General features: G+C 42.2%; 1 protein-coding gene across 1 annotated transcript in view; it reads right to left on the bottom strand.

Moving 5' to 3' along the window:
* Window positions 1-22656, bottom strand: part of Kcnq1 (potassium voltage-gated channel subfamily Q member 1) — a 323053-nt gene that overhangs the window by 159227 nt on the left and 141170 nt on the right. Inside the window, exon 11 of the mRNA XM_005351578.2 lies at window positions 6635-6755. Coding sequence (XP_005351635.1) covers window positions 6635-6755 — 121 coding nt within the window. The remainder of the gene's footprint in view (window positions 1-6634; window positions 6756-22656) is intronic.

Below are 22656 nucleotides of genomic sequence, written 5' to 3'. Positions count from 1 at the left end.
AGGGTAGATACCCCTTTTCTCTTGCCCATCTAGAGGGCCACAGGGTAGATACCCCTTTTCTCATGCCCATCTAGAGGACCGTAGTGTAGATACTCCTTTTCTCATGCCCAAATAGAAGACATTTTTTCCATAGACACTGATGTGTATGTTGAAGCAAAGGCCTTTTAGAGACAGCAGAGCTAGTCCTGAAGAACAACTGTGGGGCCCCTGCATACTGTAGCCCTCAAGTCTTAATTGGTAAACTGCAGTGATAATGAAAGGGTAGCACTGACCAAAGAGAACAACCTGAACCTGACAAGCGAACTGAGGAGAGTCCAGAAATAGAACTATATGCCATCAGTGAGCTGATTTGTAGTGATGTTGATATGGCAGGACGGTGGGAAAAGGAAGGTGCTGTATCAGACTGGATGTCCAAGTGGAGGAAAAAGCTTATCTTGACCTTGACTTCACATAGGACAAAAAAAAAAAAAAATTGATTCCAGATGGGCTGCAGATCTACATGTGAAAGGTGAGCTTTTAAAGCTTTAGAACAAACCAGAATATCTTTATGACCTTGGAGTAGTCAAAGTTTCTTAAGTAGGACATAAACAATACTATCCAGAGAGGAAATGTTTGATTAACTGGACCACATTAAAATTAAGACCTTCTGTTCATCAAAAGACACCAAGAGAGGAGGCAAGGCAGCCTGCAAGGGGGGCAGTGTTTAGAATGCATGTGTGTATCTGACAAATGACTCATACTCAGAACACCCAGAACATAGACAAAACTGCAACTGAAGAACAGCTCTCAGTCTTATACTGATAGAGAATGATAGATGTGACCAAGCAAGAATGTAGAATGGGACTCAGCTTACTGCAAATTACAATTACCAGTTGATGCCATCGGGAAGGCTAAAAGGGCAACAGTGAAAATTCGTGTGTGTTTGTGTGTGTGTGTTTATATGTGCAGATGTAGAGAAACTAGAATATTCACACGCTTCCCAGCAGGAGTAAAAATTGGGGTGATTGCTATGGGAAACATCCAGTCACTTGGTGACCCAGCACTGCTACCCTAGGCATACAATTAGCAGAGACCACCGTAACTTTCACCAGACACATGCACTGAATATTCCTAGTAATTCACTACCAAAACCTGCCCAGTGGCTATGGGTAGTAAAATGAATAAGCAAAGCATAGGCCACACAGAGTGGAGTACCAGAGAGCAGCAGGCTCTTGGGACCACTGTTTTCTTTAGCCCTACAAGGGGGTTTTTAGACATCACAGTGAGTGAAAGTGCCAGAGACAAGGGTGTATGTACTGTGTGATCCATCTACGTAGATTTCAAACACAGGCAAAGCTGGCCGTTGTTGCTGGAAGGTGAGCTTATGATTGCTCGTGGCATGTCTATGATAGGAAGTGAGATCTAGAGGTCTTCCTCTGGATGCTTCAGTCTCAAGTAGGGAAAATGTGTCATTTGCACTTGAGATCTGTGTACTTTACTCTTTTGGTGTGTTCCCTTTCTAGCTTGATAGCATGATGCCCTGTAGAAGACTGTATTCTGAGCTTTGCTGGAGACACAGCTTAGGTACACAGAGGGACTGGGTTTGCTTCCTGGCTACCACCTTGCTTAAAAGGATATATTACTTCAGTACTCTGACAAACTGCCTTGGAGCTGTCCTAAGCAGGCCCTGTATAGTTGAGTTTCCACTTGCAGCTCTCAGGAGATCTGTTTGGGTCTCTCCCGTTTTCTCTCTGACTGTACATACTGCTGCTCTCCACTCGTATCCATTTAGCCAGTGAGGTCCTCAGAACAGTTCTGAGAGGTTTCTGCATCCCTTCCCCATGCTTGGATGGAGGAAGTGAAACTAGGGGGCTCTGGGGGCTGCCTGCAGCTGGGCCAGTGCAGGCTGGGAGCCAGATTGAGGGCATTCAATTCCCAGTCCTGTCTCTTTCCCACTGAGCCACTCCGCCTCGCTTTTAATTTAATTAGGAGAACATTTAATCCCCCGTGCATTTCAGAGACGGGTTTGAGCCTGGCCGGGCCGTGTGGGGCTCTGACAGGGATCCTGTGACTCATACAGCCTTGCACAGCCCTCCCGGGAGGGCTCCCATGAGGCTTCTTTGGCACCTTGTGCAGACAGAGGTGGTCTGGAGATTCACAGAAGACAGGACACTAGTCTGGAAAGACAAATGGTCTCATCTGTTCTTGACAAGCCCCTTCCCTGTCCTCCTGGACACTGCCCCCAACATGGCCTTTCAGTCTTCTCCCATCAACATTTGTAGGCTGAGAAGCCAAGTAAGAGAAATGGGTGCTCACTGAGGTGCCACAGCAGGCCCTCGTTGTCTCCAGGCCCTGAACATCCCAGGCAAAACTGTTCCATCAGAAGAGCTAGCCTCCTGATCTACTAATGCCCCCCTTTCCAGAAGGCATAGGCTGGCCCCAGCCTCGCTGACAAATGCAGAATTCAGGAGACATTAGTAGTGATGTGGATGAAAGCCAGGCCACAGCGGGCCTCCCTGGAAAAGAGAAACTCAAACGTCTTGGCGTGAGATTCTGCAGGGTCCAGGAGAAAGTTGAAGACATGGAAATTCTAATTAACGCACGTGGGGCTGGTTTTGCTCAAGGATTTTTGAAGCTGTCATGTCACAGGAGGCCCGGCAAGCACATGCTCGCCCGGGAGGTGCTTATGGGCACCTGGTGGGATTCTTGCAATGCCCTAGCCTGCGTTTTTACTTTCCCTCTGCCCTCTAGACTTTGCTCCACCCACCTTGGTGAACTAGGTGGCCCCTGAATGCTTCCTCCCCACCCCCCGCACGCCTTCAGAGCAGGATGACAGGCTGGTTAGTAAACAAAAGTTGAGGCTGCCAGTTGGAAATGTCACAACAGAAAAATCAGAGAGGTCAGGAACCAACTTCTTGGAAGAAATCTTCAGGGAAACTGTATAAGAGAGCCAGGCTAAGCTATAGACTGCTGTACTTATGGTAGGCTTGGCCTTTGGGGATGTTCATCTTGGGTATCCCTTGTATAACTGATAGGTCAAAGGTGTAGGTTCCAGACAAGTTTTGATTGGTACATCAACTGAAGGTTGGGGGTGAAGTGGCTATAGGAAAAACTCACTGAGGCCACACCCACTGTCCTTTAGCTTTTATTTATAGGTGCTACATGGAGACTTTATTTTATCTCAGGCAAGGCTAAGATATATTTTCTGTGTCAGAAATGGCAGTCTTAGGGTCCTTCATCCTGGAATTTGGGGAGTGCTGGAAAAGGAGTGACCAAGAGGAGCTGTGGACACTTTGCTCCCTACCAGCCCCAGGCTAAGAGTCAGGGAGCTGTTACTTGGGGGTTTTATGATTGCCTAAATATGATGTGAGAGGTATCCCCAGGAAAAGGAAGGCCGAGTAGACACTGGATGATGCATGTGTCTCCAATGGCTGCAGGAGTGATGAGGGTTTTCCAGCTGGTGGGATACCACACAAGGCAATGTATGCATACAAGCCCTTGCCAGTTTCCCAGAGTAAGCAGGGTCCTGGGGACTTAAAGGTATAAGGCTACCCCTATCTCTTGTTGTAGTTCCTTCACGTGTTGACAAAGGTCTCTATTCTCTGTTTCATAGTTGGCCTTCAGAAACCTGGAGCAAGGCTTTGGGTAGAGGATTCCTGTTGAGGGAGCTTGAAGAGTCCAGGGCTCCCTTCCAGTGATGTTAGAATCAGGAGGACAGCATCTGACTAAAGTATGTATGCAAGGCTGAGGTCCAGCTGCCCAGAGCTGAATAAGGCCTGGGAAGTGCTCAGGGAGCTGCTGGGGTCAGAGATGCTGCCTTGTCTTCTCAGCACCCTTCCCTGTTTACCAGCAGTTCTCTAGTTGTTCAATAGGCCAGCATCTTGGCCTCTCGGTCCCCAAACTATCAGTGGCCAACAGGCTCTGGAAAAGAGGAGCTTCACCCAGCCCCAGGGACCTTCCCATAATCAAGGCTACAGTGACCTCACCTCCCTGGGGCCCCTGGGTGGGGAGAGCTTGAGATGGAAACAAAATGTGTCTTTATTTATGCTTTTAATTTGAATTCTGGAACTGGCCCAGCATGGTAATACATTTAACATCAGTAAAATGCTGAAGAAAAATGGATCTGTTTTTTTTCTGCAACTGCCTCCCACCCACTCTGCCCCCTGCAAGACCCTAGTACACATCTCTGTCCCTGGTAGACACGTACCAGGGTGTGTGCCTCTTTTTTCAGTGTAGGTTCATAGGGCCAGTTGCCCACAGGAGCCATGCTGCATCACGGAGCTGCTGGAGCCTAGCTTAATTACAGACATCAATCAAAAAGCTGACTGTGCAAGAAGCAAAGGAATGCATTCCTGGTGTGGGCACATGGACCCCATATACAGTACCCACGATTGCCTGTATTCCCCCAGGACGGGGAGGGGTCTTGGAAAAGCCAGTAGTCCTGAAAACACGTAGGACCCAGACAGTCATGCCTATGAGGATCATCTTTGCTAGAACTTCCAGCAAGGATGGCACTTGACTTCTGAGTATGTGGGTGTCTATAACCTTATCCCTGACCCTCAACTCTGCTTTGACCAGATTGTATCTTTTTGGAGAAGCCCCTGCCTTAGGTCTTTTAACTTAGTACCACCTTGGGCTCCTTTCATATCTTCCTACCCTCTCAGATTGGCGTACTTCCAGCTGTTGTATTTGGTGTGTTCCTGGGTGGGGACTTGACTGGGTAAAGACTGTCCATCTCCTACTCAGAGAGACTCCGGGAGTGCTGACCTGAGAAGAGCTGTGGTACCTGGATAGATGGTGACACAGTAGTCAGGAAAGAGTCATTCACATATCAGGCTCTGTTACCTCAGAGGAGAGATAGGAAATGGACTAGTACTCTGAGCAATGTTGTCTTACTGGCTTAGGGCTATATCTGGAGCAGATGGGCAATGTCTGGCTCCAGAAGCTTTGAGTGTACTAATACCAGCACAGGTGACCTTTTGCCCACAAAGGGGTGATTGTAGGGCAGCTATGGGTTGAACTATGGGCATGTATCTCTAGTTTTCCACCTTCCTGTAAGATCCCAATGGTGTTTTCCTTCAGGGGCTTCACAGTGGCCAGGAACTGCGAGGCATGTTTGTCCATGTGGATGGAGAGTTTGTCAAGAGCCCTGTACTCTCTTGGTGCAACTGCTTTTGTGTCTGGAGGCTACTCCATGGCCATGAGAATAAAATGAAATGGGCACCAGCAAGAGCTGAGTGATCAGGAGCCTAAGAAGACTGAGTGGCCTCTCCAGGCTTGGCCAATTCTCTGGGGCCTATTATGGTTGCCATGGTGCTATTTACTGTCCCTACTCCAAAGCAGGCACTGTCGTATGGCATATAACACCAACCACAAGACACCAGTGTTTACACTTTGAGTTCTCTAGACCCTGAACTTATTGAGAGCCTTAACCATGTTGTATGCTATTGCTCTACCCATAGACACCAGCTCACACCTTTGTTCCTCCCTGTTAATACAGCCAGCCAGTAAGGCTATTTTAGGAAGGAGAATGACTCCTGCTTCTCAATAACTTACTATCTCTTTCTGAGCTTATAAACACTCTTTACATCTTAAAAACTATGAGACATTGGTAACCTCTCTTTGAGCTTGGGTAGCCTGGGAAGATAGGGGCCATGGCTTGTTTGATCATAATCATCCCATTTGACAAGGCTGTCTTCCCCCCAGGGTGGCCTCAGCTTGGCTATCTGGTTACTTAAGAAACCCTCATCACCAATTTCTTCAGTCACTGCAAACCCAAGCCCGTACCAGGAAGATAGCAAAGGCAAGCAATCTAGACATAGGCTAGAAGCATTATGACAAAGCACACAAGGCTAAGGACATGAATTTCAGAATTTCAGAATGAAAGAGTCCCAGTATGTAAATCCCAACAGGGCTACAAGTATGGCACTAACACCTTGATATAAGGACACTTTTCCAGGGGAGTATCCAGTGGTGCAGTGGCCAGAAGGGGTCCAAGTGACCTGCCTCCACCACATGGCTGGCTCAACTGGGCTTGGTGGGGACATTTGAATCACATGTTGCGAAGAAATCAGACCATGGCTGGATTCTGGGGATTGGCCTGGTGATGCTGTGTTGGGGGCCCCAACAGGGGAGAGGATGGGCATGTGTCCCAGGCCAGCTGTGCCTCAGGGGAAGGCCAACTGGAAGGCGTGGAAAATCAGCCATTTCCTCCACCTGAAGGAGCCCCTGAGGACAGTAGCAGCAACTGGCAGACATCACCCGGCATCTGCCCCATGGCTCTGGCCAAAGTTCCATGGGGAAATGCTAAAAAACAAAGTTGACTCTTTTGAAGGAGCAGTGGAGGGGGACAGGGGAGAGAAAAACTATTTTCTCAGATGCTCAAAAGCATGAAAACAAATGGAAAATGATCAGTCTGGTTTTTCATAAGTCAAAACAAGAGGATCATATTTCTAGATTTGGTGGGAAAGCCCCTGCTCTTCTCTCCTGCCCAAGCCCTGAGGCCAAACCCAGCAGCTAGTGGCCTATTCTTAAGGATAGGCAGTAGTTCTGGGTACTAGGTGAACAGACTGTGTTGTAGCAAGTGGATAAGCTTTACCCTATGCCAGGCAGTTCCCATTAGCCTCAGCCTTTGTGCGCAGAAATGGACACTCACTGTGACACGTGGGTGATGGGGGTCAGCAGTGTCTCTCCTTCCAGGTCCAGGTCCTCAGCAAAGCTGTTTGTCCTCAAGAAGTGGGGTGTGCTTACTTCCAGCAGTGTAGGGCTCTTCCTTACTGTGGAGAAGGTATGGGACAGCTCGTTAGGCTTCAATAGAAACTTGATCATGAAGGGGCACCAGAGCTGGACAGAAATGCCCACCTCAACCTGTTATTGCTGTGGGATAAACCTGTGCACTCCTAATGTCAGGTGAAGAATGGAGACAAAGCTTAGAAGTTTCAGTCTCACCCATCAGGTTTACACTGAGTGGAGTAGAATAGGTGAATCTGTGTTCAGATTGGCCCCCAGATACCTGAGACCTCAACATCTCTGATTGAGTGATAAAGGCAGCTGCCCTGGGACTGAGCCCCAGAACTGAAGACCTGCCCTGTCAGGTTCTGGACCTCTCACTAGCTTCACACAAAACATGTGTGTCAAGAAAAATAGAAGCACTGACTACTATTATTGTGATGTTTACACACATGACACTAACAGATCAAGGGGCCAAGCAAGAAGGAGTGCTAGTACCTTTGCCTGTCAGGAATCACAAACTGAATTCCTTGCTCTGGCCGTGATGCTGTATTAACCAGGGCTTTGAGGGAGGCCCCCAAATTGTCCCAATAGCTGACTTCATATAGCTTAGGGGACTGATCCAGACCAGTCTTCACGGCTGTTCCAGCTTACTAGTGTTTGCTTTCAACTCACTTTTCATTTAAAGTGTTTGATGTAGAGCAATTGAGTACTTCTAACAAGTGGAATAATGCAAAATTCACAGTGGTCCTCAATTATCATAAGTGTCAACCTGCCAGGCAGATCGTTGGCTCCTGTCTTTATTCATCCCAATAGCACATATGTGATGTTATATACCTGAATGAACCTCTGTTGTCATCTTTTCTAATCATTCAGAACAATTAGGTATGCAATTATGCAACTGTGCATCTAACGATCATTTTGGCAGCATAACAGCCCATAGTTTAGACCTACCACAATTTACTTACTCATCCTATATTTTATGGACATTCAGTCTCATAGTTTTACACCAATCAGACAGTGATGCAATATCCACCCTTATTGTTAAAAGCTGCTGACACACTGGGTCAAATGAGAGGGTGTGTCTTTGATATTATTAATAAGTGTTTTGGGGCTGTTCTTCTATTAAGCTGTAGCAATTTTTTCTTCCCCTTCAACTTTCCTGCTCTTTGCATGGCCCATTAAGCATGGCTAAAAACGGAGGTTTTCTCATTTTAAAAATTATTTACTCTTTGAGAATTTTATACATTTTGATCATAGTCACCCCATCTCTTCCCAGATCCATCGTCATCTACCTCCCAATCCCCCAACTTTGTATCCTCTTGTTTTAAGATTTAATAACCCAACAACTTCAGTTTTTGCTGCTCATATACTTCTGGGTATGGGACTATCCACTGGGGTGTGGTTGCTCTGCCAGGAGTCAGAACTGTTAAAGAAGTACTGACTCTCCTTCCCCAGAAGCCATTAACTTGATAAAGCCCCTAGCTTATCAAGAACCTTGTGGGGTTCATGCACCTCTTCCCACTTAGTGATAGAATGTTGACTGGCTGATCTTGTGTAGACAAGCCCACAGCTGTCCCCTGTCATGTCCAGAAGTCAGTTTTGCTACAGTTCTCCTCTTTAGTCTTTCCATCCCCCCTTCCACAATGTCCTGGCCTTGGGGAGAGGGAGGTTTTCTCATTTTTCACCTTCACTTACTGCTTTCTGGCTTGTTTGGGATTCTTCTTGCAGATTTGCCTGTTTATACTATTTGCTTGGCATTCATTTAAAAGAAGCTTTTAATTCATTAGAGATAATAACCTTGTGTTACATAAAGCACAAATATCTTTCTTAGTCTATATTTGGCCTTTTAATACTATGTTGTTTTATCATAGAGACTGTCTTGTTTTTTTACAGTGATACTTTTACTTTACGAAATGAGTTTCCCACATCTAACACATTTTATTTTTTACATTTATTTCCAATATAAACATACAAATGTGGGCATACATCTGTATGTATGTATAAATTTTAACACAGTTAGCATTTATACCTAATGCAAGGGATGTTTAGTGGTCATAAAATGGTAATTCAAGACTATGTGTAGTTTTACTTTTTAAAAATCTGAAATATAACATAAAACTAAAGAAATTTTTTGAGAAAATATAAAAGTCTCGATTTGAAAGTGAATTGAGATACAACACCAAAAACTTAATCTGAAAAAGAAAAACAAATCAACTTTATCATAATTAGAAACAAATGAATTATTGTTGCAACAAGTGCATTTTGCCAAGCAATTAAAGAAGCAAGGAGTAACAACAGGGTTTACAACTGTTAAAACCCTTTGCTTTGTGAAGACAATGGGACCAATCACAGATATGCTGCACATCACTTACTTAATCAAGGACTTGTACCTAGAGCATTAGAAAGAAGAATGCTCATGATCTGACAACAATGAAGCAAACAACCCATCTTAAAAAGTAGATTACAGGGGCTGGAGAGATGGCTCAGTGGTTAAGAGCACTGATTGCCCTTTCAGAGGACCTGGGTTCAGTTCCCAGCACCTACATGGCTGCTCACACCTGTATTTAATGCCGAGATCTGACACCCTCACCCTCATACATGCAGGTGAAACACTGATGCACGTTAAAGTAAATAGATTATTTTTAAATTTGAATTACAAATAAGCGTGTGAAATTGTGCTCAGCCAAAGCCCATTATCTTTATGGAAATTTCTATTCATGTAGAAACTCACCTATTCCATTCCAGTTACAATGAGATAACACTGAAAATTATTATGATCATGGAAAAAAACATAAAATCAAAAACATTATAACAACAAGCAGCCAAAGGAAGCAAAATAACTACAGTCCTCGTGTGCTGCCGGTGGGAATGCAAAGAGCAGAGCTGCTCTGAAGAACAAACTTCATAGTCTCTTATAGACATATATATAGCTTATGACCAAAGTGTATGGAACATTTATGTTCACAAAAATTTGTACATGAATATATAAATGCAATTTCACCTCTAATTGAAGAAAACAAGTAACAACCAAAGGTGTCTTTCAACAGCTAAATGGATAAACAAATTGTGGTATATCTGTTCTACTTCGTAATGGGATAATGTTCAGCAGTAAACAAGAGGAGCCTACAACATCATAGACGAATCTCAAGTGCATTTTGCTGAGCAGTAAAAGAAGCAAGGTGTAACAGGATATAAACTACATGATTCAGTTTCTAAGACATTCTTGGAAAAACAGAATTTCATGGGCTGTGAAACAATTCAGCTTCTGTTAGTGTCCTGGGAGAAAGGTGTATTTAATTTTTTATTAAGAATTTTTTAACATAATCTTTTCTCATTTTACACAGCTAGCTGTTTCCACTCCCTCTCCACCCTTCTCCCCCACTCAATTCCCCCATCCACTCTTCAGACAGGGTAAGGCCTCCCATGGAGAATCAACGAAGTCTGATGCTTCACTTCAAGAGTACTTTAAAAGGCTCCAATCAGAACATTTTAGGTGAAGAAACTTCTCTGTATAATATTTAAAACATTTGTGAAAATCCATAGGACTATACAACTTTCAAGTGAATGTTCTTGTATACAAATGGGGGGGGAATCAACCAGAATATTGAAGGTCCCCAGGACAGAAAGTCCACCATGATGAGTGGACTCTTACGTTGCAAATATATGACACAGCATTGAAGATAGGGGAAAGGAATTGACCTGCTGCTTTTAAAAAGAATGTTTGGATTGGACACTAAACAACTAAAAAAAAAAAACCCACTCTCATAAACACAATATTCTTGTAGGTAAGTTTGTTTCATGCAGGTGAAATCAAGGGTTAAACAAACCAGAAACTGTACTAGAAAATGAGAGCTGGGGACAAGTAAGGATGAACGCTTCAGTCAGAAACAGTATAAACTCAAGGTTAGCTGCATATAGATACATACAGCGAAACATAGATGTATATAGACTTCAGTTATGAACTTGTATTTCCTAGTTCTACCTGCTGAAAGGAGATGTCAATAGTTACTCTTTCACGCCAAGGAACACATTCAGTGTCCAGATCATATTTTCTGACACTGTTAGTACTCCAGTAAAAGCAAATGTTTCTCTTTAAACAAATGGACACTTCTGGGGCTAACATAGGGAAACTGCAAAACAAACCTGAAACAAAATCATGTCAAAAGGGCCCATGTACCCTTAGCCAAAGCTAGAAAAAAATTGAACAACAATACTCGATTATACCTGAAAAAGCACAAGTTGCCAAGTCTATACTTATAAACAAGTAATTGAAAAATAAATGAAGATCCTTCTTACAGAATTATTCTCATAAGTATAGAAGGAATGAGTTAACTAGGAGTATACCATAGAAATTCTTGCTTCAAGAAAGATCCATGGATGAATGCTAATATTAGTAGGTGAAATCTTAAGTAAAACTTCAAAGTCTCCCCTCCCCATATTTTTTTCCCAGGGATTGAATCCAGGGCATTGTGCATGTTAGACAAGTATTCTGCCACTAAGCTACATCCTTAGTCCCAAAATAAATTTTAATTACTTTAGTGATTTTAACACATTCACAGAGTTTCTGATACTTTCCTGTGGGAGATAGACTAAAATTCCTCATTCCCTGAATGTTGTAGACCTGGTGAATTGCTCTTAATGACTAGGGATAATAAAGCAGCAGCAGTAGGCTAGTTACAGCGAGCTACTTACCCATATAGTCAAGGTCAACACTGCTAGCAATAGATCATGTTATGCTAATGAATAAAAAGAAAAGCACCTTGCCTTAATGACATCCACCAAACCTATAAACATATTCTAATTTTGGGAAAATATTAGACACACCCAGAGTAGCAATGATATAGGATGAGTATTCTTCAAAAGCAGCAAGGCCAATAAGTTGCAGGCCATAGGTTACTAAGGACTTGATGAATAAATGTAATGGTTAGATAGGTTCTTGGAGTGTGAGGTAGTTAAACTGGGAAAATGACTACATTATAGTCCAATAGTGTTGTTTTTGTTTTTGTTTTTTTTTTTTTTTAGTTTTCATCAATGTAAAGTGGTTATAAGGTATTTCAGTGAGAGGTATATGGTAAAACTATTTTTGTTTCTACAAGTATATATAATACATATATATTACATTGCAAATAACACACACAAATTAAAAGTGAAAAGATGCATAATGGTAGAGAAGAATCTTAAATATATAAAGACAGATTAAAAAACCATAGAGAAAAGCACAAAACCTTAAGCAGAGACACTAAGGTTTGCATGTGAACACCTTGATAAACTGGTTCTAAAATTTATTTGGAAGTATAAAAGACCAGGAAAAAAATAGTCTTCTTTAAAAACAGTGTCTAATTTGCCTACCAAACACAAGTAGTTCTTAACAGTGGTTATTAATACAGTGTGGTTCAAGGACAGACTAACAGGCTATTAGGATAGAGCTAGATGTCAGAAAATAGCCCCTACACATGGACATTTGCAGTGTATTAAAGACAACCTATATATCTTGAGATGGCCTTTTCAATAAAACATTCAAGGGCAACTGGAAATGCACATGGGAAAAACGCTAAATTGGATCTGTAATTTTCTCACACCATACATCAAAAATTCATTCTTGGCATTCCAGGGGATTATGACAAGCAAAGCTAGAAGGTCCATATGACTGAATATAGAAGAATATCTTCATGGCCTTGGGGTAAGGATAATTAAGAAGCACCAATCAAAAAGGAAAATCCCAATTTTATTACAGAGTCAAAACTTAAATATCTAAATACATGTTAAATAGTAAAAAAAGAATCAAAATAATAAAACATAAAAGCTTGAGCGAATCAGTAAGAAAAATAGCCAAGCCTGGGGCTGCAGTTCGATAATCCCAGCTACTTGGGAAGCTGAGGCAGAAGGACCTGTAAGAACTTGATTGGCAACAATGTGTTGGGACCACACTCAAAGAGCAGTGCTCTATCTCAAAGAGTGAAAAGGAGGGCTAGAGACAACTCAGTGGCAGAGTGCTTTTCTATTGTGCATGAGACCTTAGGTTTAAAACTGAAAAAAAAATGATCTAACTAAAAATAAGCAAGACATCCTTCCACCCCAGAAAAAAATAAAAACCACGAGAGAAGAATCCAAAAGCCTGATGAGCTTATGGAAAGGTGTTGTGCCTGACTAGCAATCAGGGAAATGTAAATAAACTCAGGAGCTCATGGCCCATGGGGGCCAGAGGCAGACTTCCAGCAGGAAACTACACAGACATTACTTAGTCATAGCTGGGAGAAGGGCTCTTTGCCCGTGACATCCTCAGAGAGACCAGGGAAAGACCGGTAAACCTTGAGGAATGTGTGCACATGAAGAGGCCCACAGGTCTGGGACTTGGTGGGAGTGTGTTACCCTTCCCATTTTAGAGACTCGGGGCTGAGATTCAAGTACACTGGGTTATATTATATACTTGTCAAGTCACAGCTAAAACTTCATCCAGGATTCAAATGTTCTTTTGGAAAAAAGGAAAGAAAAAGAACACAAATACATATTTCAATGCTTGCATCATTTGTATACAGAAGAAAGGAGCAACAAAGAGGTGACTGGAAGAGGGGGCTGTGTTCTACACTCCCAGAATGACAAGTGCCATCTCCAAGCCTTAGCGCCCAGGGTGAGCCCCTCAACCCCTGAGAAAGGCTCAGTCCTGGTATTAGGAAATGAAAATGTGCCCATCAGTTGGCTGTCCAGAGCGGGTGGGGCCTGCACCTGCCATAGAGGAATGTGGACTCTTTGGTTTAATCCTGGGACGAGTTCATGGGGCCCCTGCAGTGAGGGTCAGAGAGGGGCTCAGCACAGTTGTTTTTCCAAGTCAAAAGGAAAGACTGTTGTAGACTAGGCATGTTTCAGCGACTATGAGGATGCCTCCCCTTCCATGATGAAACAGTAATCAAGACAGCCACCCCCTCCCCATTGGATCTGTACTTAGAGCCAGATCAGACATCTTAAAGATTCTGGAAGAAAGTTGGTAGGGCAGGGATTCAAATTACAGACATTGGTGCTGCTCCTCTTAGGCAAGAGCTTGGGGGAAGTATTGTCTTCTAAGAATCCCCCATGGGTCACCCCCATCTCTGAGGAACACAGTTTTTTTTTTCATAAAGATATGGAAAAATAGCCCTACTGTAACTGTAGAGCACACTGTGAGACCACGGTGACTATGCCACAGGTAGTTCACCTAGACACTTAGATCCTCCATAAAGGATACTGGAATGTCAGGTGTTCTCTGCTGAAGCATCCAGTTTCAGAATACCTGGCCCTGGAGGAAAAGTATTATTTCCTAGTGACAATGAAGTCACATTTTCCTAAAATGGTCCCAGTTTTTGATGCTTTCATTCTTGGCTGCTTCTGTCTTGTCAGAGCCAGAATTTGGACCTAAGTGTGCAGGGCAGAACAAAACAATTTTGTTTTCTAGGAAAATGGGAGGTCTGGAATGGCGAATGTAGCCTCAGGCGTGGCAACTGCCCCAGCTGGGGCTACCCACTGCCAAGTTTCACCCTCTCTCAAGAGAACCAAAACCAGACTCTATGCACCATCTTCCTTCTCAGCCAAAGGGCCCCCTCATTAGGGTGATTTGCATTTTACTTAAACATAGAAAAAGACTGGAAGGAAATAGATCAGAATGTGACATGCTTGCCTGTGGATTAAAGGACTTCAAATGATTTTCATTTCCTTCCTTATAGTATGTATATTTTCTGCTTTGAATGTATGATACATCTAGAAGTCATAAAAACATTAGTTTGTACAAGCCTCCTTTATTTGCCTTGTACTCATCATCTTGGAGTGGACACAAAGTATCAGAGTGTCCTTTCTCACCCATCTTCCCCTAACTCTTTAAGATGCCCAGAAGAGACAATGACACAGTGCTCTTTCTTCCTAAGTTCTCTAAAGTCTTCCATTTCCTAGCTTCATTTCCCTTGCATTGAACTCCCAGACTTGCCCCTCTGCTCACCAGGTCAGCATTTGAACATTCCAAGTCCAGCTCTCTGTAAGACCCCAGGCCACACTGCTGCCCACTGCCCTCCACTGAGACCTGCTGGTGTCAGTAACTTCACCCAGCTGCTCACCCCTGCCCTCCTCCTTCTAACTGATTATAATCCTGCCTAATCTCCCAGATGTAATCCAAACCGCCTTCTTGTACAAGCTTCCCAAAGCTCTGGAGATTGCTCCCCTCAATTGCTGTGGGGCTTATGTGTGTCTGGCCCTTAGCACAGGAACCTTGCTTTCTTCCTTCCTCATGTCACCTCCGGTGCCTGGCACAGGCAAGTCCCCTGAGCCAGCCCATTCCAATGGAATAAACAAGCTGCCTATGTTCTCCCCTAGAAGAGCCCCCCTTCTCTATCCCTCTCAATCAATTTCCCCGTCTTGGTGGATTTGCCAGAGCCCTGTGGATCCTGCACCATGAAGAAAAAGCCCTCCCTAGGGCATCTGGACAGCTGCAGTCAGGCTCTGCGTGACATTGCTGAGTTGTAGCTCCACAGCCTGTGCCAGCTGCCTATGCCCTGCTCACAGACCCCGAGCCAGAGCAGCCCCACCACCACCTGTGTCTCCACTCAGAGGCGAGAAGAGACCAGGATAGAACGTGTAGAAGCCATTCCCACAACAGCTGCCAGGAACAAGACGAGAAGTTCAGTGTAAATGTATATTCACAGCTGGTACCCAGTTCCGGTTAGGAAAATACCTTGCTTGAGTGGACACCTGTTGTTTTTGCATACCCTGCAACCAGGCCTGGCTTCTGGAAATATTTCACTGAATAATCCTTTGAGGGGTCCTCATTTACAACTCCCCAGTGTGTAAGGGTCAGGAATCCACCAGCTCTTACCAGAGGGGGCATTGAGGCTGGACCACAGCTTCAGAGACATAGTTGTACCTATGAAGCTGTCTTGTACTGGGTTTGGAAGCAACAAGAGCCTATTCTGAGCCTGTGGCAGGAATCACTGGAAAAGAGCCTGTGACTTCTTTCTCCTGGATGCTATAGGTTGGTGATCACCTTACACTCATTGGAAAATGGCTGCTTAAGGATACAGATGTGTATAGCTATGCATGCATCTAGTTGTGCATTTATCTATGGGCAGAGAGTGAGGGGAAGAGAACAAAAAGGGGACAGGGTAAAAGGAGAAAGAGAAAAGATTATCACTGAAGTAGGTCCAGCTGTGTCTGGAACAGCTGGGTTCAGATTTGTGAGCCAGAAAAGTGTCCCAGTGTTCCACTTGTTATCTAGATAGAATTGGGGTCTGTCATTTGTTTTTAAGAACCTTCAGGAGTACATAAGTTAGGGATAGGATATGAGCCTGAGGAGATAGGTCTGGGGCTAAGACTAGGCTACAATCCCCCCCCCCAAACAAACAAACAAAAAAAAACCCCAGTAAATACCTCCTGAGACAGCCTTGTTAGACTTTGCAGGGTGGAGGACAGGGAGGAAGAAGGTTAGCTAGAAAAATCTGGCCTGAGGCCCTGACTTCAGCTCTTCACTGCCCAGGAACCTCTGGAAAAGGGGCTTCTTCCAGCTGCTCATTTTCTACTGTTATAATACAAACACCTTCAGAGAGGCTCTCTCCATATCCTATGCAAGTGAGTATCTGTGGCACATTATGGAACATGTACTTTGTATTCAAGCAAAGATTGCTGAATACATTTGACTTGAAATGGACAGTGACATGATAGTTGAAGATGACCTGTGGAGTCCCAAGACATCTTAGGAACAATGCTTGGCTTTATATAACTTCAGATCTGGTTCATAGTACTGGAGACTTTTTCCTGAATGCCTTTTCTCACAATGGAGATAACAGGCCTAACACATAAATCTCATAATAAATGGAAATGGTTCTGTGGTCCCACAGGTGGAGTCTGAATAGTAGAGGTGCTGAAGATGACAGGCAATGAGAGAGCCATCCCCAAGTGAGCCCAGGAAGCAGAAAGTGAGCAGAACAGCTGCCTACACAACTAAAGCAGTGCACGCAGCTTTACATGCTGCAAGAAGTCACTGTCCAGGTCTCTCAAGACACATTTGTGAGGGAAGGTTCCAGGCAGCAAGAGCAGCCCCAGGAAACTTTAATATACAATGGAATCTGGGTTAAGCACTATCTTCTCCAAAAGTTGAGCTCACAGGACATTCCCCAGAAACCTCTGGAGAGGTGGGGAGGAAAGTTTCTGGAGGTCTTTGGATGAAGAAAACAAAAAAGTGGCCTTGATTTTCGAGGAGAAATTACACAGGAAGAAAAAAATGTTTTTAATCTAATTAAGAGCGATCTTTTCACCTTCATCACAACATCACGGAAATGTGCCAGTTCGTAACTTCACACAATAATCAAAGCAATTAAGGAGAAGCCTTGGAAACTGGTGCAGATGTTCTCAGAATGTTTAATGGGGAAATGAGTTGCAGGCCTCATTCTCAGCATCCGGCTCCAGGCCCTGGCTACCAAATCCAGACATCTGCTGGGGCCCCACCCCCAGGCCTGGAGGGTGTGTGCTTGAGAAATACAGGTCCCTTCCCAGGCTGCCTCCAGCGAGGCCAGATCTGGGATCCCAAAGGCTACCCATGGTTCTTCAAGCCAGAGCCTGGACATAGTCAGAATCACCCCAGAGCTAGGGGAAGCTTAATGTCAAAATTATGTTAACAACTGATGTCAAAAGTAATCAACTCAAACTGACTCCCCCACCCCTCCTGGCTGCAGGAGGACTATGAACAGAAGAAGGGACGGTCCCTGGCAGGAGTTTGGGGAGACTCTCTTCTTTGACTTCCTCAACATGAACACCATGTAAAGGTGTGGCAGCACCAGTGCAGTGTGTTTCTGCAGGCCTCAGCTCACTGTTGCCAAACTACACCCAAGAATCAAACTGGTACATCTTTGAGGAGTTTCCAAGGATAATGGGAAAACATGTAGAAATTAGGATGCTGCTTACTGAGGAAATAGCCTATTTCCAAGAGCAGAAAGGCATATGAGTAATGGTAACTGGCTTGAGAATGAAGACCTTGATGTACAGACACAGCTCATTAAATCACATTGGAAGCCCTGGTGTGTGGCACTCACAAAGAACAAAGTAGTAAAGAAAACATCCCTGGTTTTGAGGACACATAGGCAGTATGGGTCCTCACACGTGTACTACTTTTATCATTCATGCTGTTTTCATACCAAAGGCGGCTTAATACAAGAAATACTGTGTTTGACTCCAGAGGCCTGTTTAACTCCATACAGAGTAGTCAAAGGGAATGGAAAGAAATCTCTCAAAGTATGCCTTCAGTGGTGATCAATACTCCAGGCTTAGTATCACTGGTAGAACTTTAATTTAGAGTATTGTAAGCCAATTTCGAGCTGCTCATTGGAGTGCTTTCTTAGGAAGTGGTGGCACAAGTTTTTTGAACTATCCTTTGTCCATGAAACTAGTCCAAGAAAGTGTGACAGGAATGGGATAGAGCATTTAAGAATGAAAGTAGCATGATGCACTTTTTATGAAAAGGATTTCAGGGACTGCTATGTAGAGAATATAGCAAAGGGAAAGCCAGAGGGAAATGGGAGACCAGTGAGAAGTGAAAGGGAACCATCAAAAACAAAACAAACATGGTGGCAATGGTATTCAAGTAGCTATAGAGACCAGGAGTGGGAAAATGCATATGTGAAAAAGCATAATTTTAAAGACTTTCCAGGAAGATTTGAAGAATAACAACATACTACATTTCCCTGCTTGGATGTCAAATCTTTTGACTTATCCCAAAAATTAGAACAAGAAATCCCAACAACAGTAACAGCAAAATAAAACCATTTATGATCAATCCCTTCAATAGTAGGCAGACTACTATAACCTAGAAATTACCCATGAACAGAGAATCTGCCCAGTGTTGTATGGCAGTGGGTACAAAAGGCAAGAAAAGGTTTAAAGCTGCTCTGTCAGAAGAGTGAGAATGTTAACTGCTATCAACAAAAATAAGGTGCCCCTCTCCACAGAAATATATTTTTCTATAAACTCAGAATTAATGTCAGTGATTAATTCTAGGAAGCAGTCAGTGATTTGATTTATTTACAGCAACCTCGTGAACATCACAAAAAAAAATAGCCAACTAAAAAGTGGTAGAAGATCAGCAAGATGGCTCAGTGGATAAAGGTGCTTACTGCCAAGACTGACAAGTTTAGTGCAATACCCTGGAACCACATGATGGAAGGAAAGCACAAGCTTCTTCAAAACAATAGGAACTTGTGACATTTTTGCTTGTTCTTGCATACTCATCTTCCCTTTCCCCACCTGGTTTGGTGGCACTGTTGAAGATGGTAGACTATATTCCAAGTATGGACTATGGCCCTCATTTCTGGAGGGAGCAGAGCAGTCCTTGTTCTAAAAGAATTATTTTTTGTTTCATATTGTTTGGAAGCAGTCTGAACGACTGATGTAAAGTGACTACATTTTTTAACCTTTCAGAATTTACTCAGTATAAATGGTGGACAGTACTTGCAAACACTAAGACTTTCAGACCCATTATGACTTGGGAAGATTTCAGTTGCTAAAACATATAATAGGCCACAGAAAAGTCTCAGAAGACAATGTATAGTGAGTTTTAGTGGACACTAAGAACATTTAAAGTAAGAGTGTGTGTTAAAGAACTTATGAATGTACAGAGGTAGATGCTAAGAAAAACCCTGAAAACAGTACAATACTACCTATGGCAGATTTCTGTGCTCACCTCAAGCTACAAGTGAAAGCATAAACAAACATTGTAAATAGTCTGTCTAAATATTGAAGGAATATTCCAATCTATTTAATTTTCAAAAACTGGATAAATCCGTTACCCCTTTTATACCTCTCTGATTCCTTCAAAAAAAATCTGCCATAATGAACTGAACATAAATGAAAGGAGCAGGAACTTCAAAGACCACACACAACTGCACAGAAAATAATTTAGAAGTCACTGAGAAACAGTTACAGTTTGAAGTATTATAAAAATCTTGAGGCAGTAAAGAATGTAATGTTCACAGTTATCATATAGCATATTGAAAATATACACTTGTAAACAAAAATTGTGGAGTATATAGAGAAACAATAGCAATAAGTAGCCTTTCTGCAGAAGGCTGGAAAAAGCACAGACATTGAACTTAACCAAGAAAATTTCCTTCTCAGGATAGGGAATGGTTTAGCTGGTAAAGGGACTTGCTGCCTAAGCCTGGTGATCTGAATTTGAGATCTGAAACCCACAAAAAGGTGCAAGGAGAGAACTACACAAAATTATCCCCTAATCTACAAATGGGCACACACACACATCCTCATTTATAATAAAATAGAAATAGTCTGGTGAGACAGTGGTGGCACATGACTTCAATCACAGCACATGGAAGGCAGAGGCAGGCAGATCTCTGTGAGTTTGAGGCCAGCCTGGTCTACAAGAAGTAGTTCCAGGACAGGCTCCAAAGCTACAGAGAAACTGATTCAAAAAACAAGAACAAAACAAAAGAAATAGTCTAAAGTATGCTGAAAGATAAAAAGAAAACAATAAAACAGAACATAGAATATGAAGAATGAAATATAAATTAGAAAACGGAATTAAATTCTGGAACTGAAAAGTATTAACAGAGAACACCAAGCAAGGTAAGTGCCAAAAAATGCATCTAAGCATATCATCTACAGCAAGTCAAACCTAGAAGAACATCCTACCATAAAGTAGCAGTATTACAGACTACATCCAACCTTTCCTCAGAAACCGGGAAGCAAGAAAAGTAGAGAAAAAAATTCCACTCATCTATCCTTCTGTACTCTGGAATTGTCCTTCAAAGGTGAAGGAGAAATAATCAAATAAGCAGAAGATGAGTAAAGTTATGGCCAGTTACCCTCTTTGTAAGAAATGTTGAAGTCTTAGAAGGAACATGTGTGGGAAACATACCTAAATAAAAAAACATCAAAGGTAAGTGAATGTAAAGTATTACTTTTTATTTTAAAACTGTCATATCAGGTAAGATTTTAAAACAACCAACAATGTATTATAATGGTTATATATACTTAAATAATTGCAGTGAATGTCAACTGATTTTAACTATGGTTATATTTATTTCAGGTCATACTGTGTGTGCATTGGTATAGTATTATTTGAAAGTGGGCTTAAATTCGTTGAAAACGGATACAAAATCCAGAGAAATCAAGCAAAACATAAAAAATGCAGTTCAAGCAGTATTCCACGGAGAGGGGAGAGGGGAGAAGGGAAATATTAAATGCTCAAACCCTAAAAGAACTATAGTAATTACGGCTTTCAATAGTTTTGTAGATAATAATCCTAGTTTTAAAAACTTTTCATGAAACATGTATGGAAAAACTAGTTTGTATTCACAAGGATCTCAGTAGTGTCCTGGGTTTATGGTACCAGAATCTCACATATAATATCATGTTTACAGTAGATTTCAGATTGGGAAATTTGTTTTACATAGTCATTGATATTCAATAAGTATCTTTCCTGCAATTTGTGGCAGTACTAGTAAAGTGTTTTGCAATTGAGCTGTATCCAAGACAGATGTTCTACCTTTCTAATTGCACAAGGTCTAATCCTGTTACACTTAAAAGGTCTATATTAAATACAGTATAATTCTTTACTTGTAGGTGTTACCTAAGAAAGTAAAAGTGTTTTTGAGCAGGCTAAAATCAGCCAAACAACAACAACAAAGACATTTGCTCTCAAGCCATCAGCTATGATATAGCTAGTATTCCTACTGTTTCCACTGATAGGAAAATGAAAATATTTCAGAAATTGGGGAAGAATGAAAAAGGGATTGGGGTAGGACAAGGAGGGGAGAGATGCTACATCTTTTGTTTGGCAGAGAGAGATATTTGCCAAGAATCCAACAGAGCACTCAATAGAAACATACCTCTCAGGAAATATAATCTTGGTAAAGAGACTATTGGAATAGAAAGGACTGTTGACTTTCTGTGGTACAAATCAGTTTAGGGAAAGTACCTATTTATATTACCTGGTTTGTAAAGGTATGGTCGAGAATATGGCCATCAGAATCTAATTTCAGAATTTCTATGAAAGTAAGACCTGCTTATTTTCTGTAATCCTACTGAGGATGAAGCCGTTACTGATAAAGACAGGCAAAGGGTTGCTATGCTTTTTCAAGAAAAAAATATAGTATTCAAAAAGGTCTTGAAGCCCTTGCATTGGACTTACTAGACAAATATTTAAAGCAGCAATTTCAAAGAGTTAAAGACTTTGGTAAACATAATAAAAATATAAATGATAGACTAGGACAGAAAATTTTCAGAATATGTAAACAAAGGATGCGATGTTATAATAATAGAAGATATAATTAATGAAATGGATCAACTGCATGGTAAATGTGATCTATCAAGTCTCACAAGAAGATAGTAAATCAATAGGCAACCTAAACAGAAAGTTCCATGGGTTTACGGATGAATTCTGACAATTTTTTTTGAGACAAGGTTTCTCTGTAGCTTTGGTGCCTGTCCTGAAACTAGCTCTTGTAGCCCAGGCTGGCCTCAGACTTACAGAGATCCGCCTACCTCTGCCTCCCAAGTGCTGGGATTAAAGGCATACGCCACCACTGCCCTGCTAATACTGACAAATTTTTAAAGGAAGAAACTATACCAAATTTTCTACAGTGTCTTTCAGAAGGTAGAAAATATTGCCTACCTTATTGAGTCCAACATTACCCTAATTTCAAATATCAGATAACACATTTGGGACATGCTAAGTATCAGTAATTCATGTTTTACACATTAAACAACACATGGAAAAACATTAATATGCCAAATACAAGAATATTATAGTTGTTCAAGGCTGTGGAACATTAAAATCTCAGGTAAGTGAGCTTAAGAAGCAAAAAAGAAGTTACATGATTATATTACTGGACACAAAAATATAACTGACATAATTATTTACCAACTCATACAAAAACCCCCAAACCTCTGGAACATTAAAATCTCAGGTAAGTGATTACAAGA

This window comes from Microtus ochrogaster, chromosome 8 (assembly GCF_000317375.1).
Source record: "Microtus ochrogaster isolate Prairie Vole_2 chromosome 8, MicOch1.0, whole genome shotgun sequence".
Classification (NCBI taxonomy): Eukaryota; Metazoa; Chordata; class Mammalia; order Rodentia; family Cricetidae; genus Microtus; species Microtus ochrogaster.
This window is presented reverse-complemented; position numbering and strand designations above follow the sequence as displayed.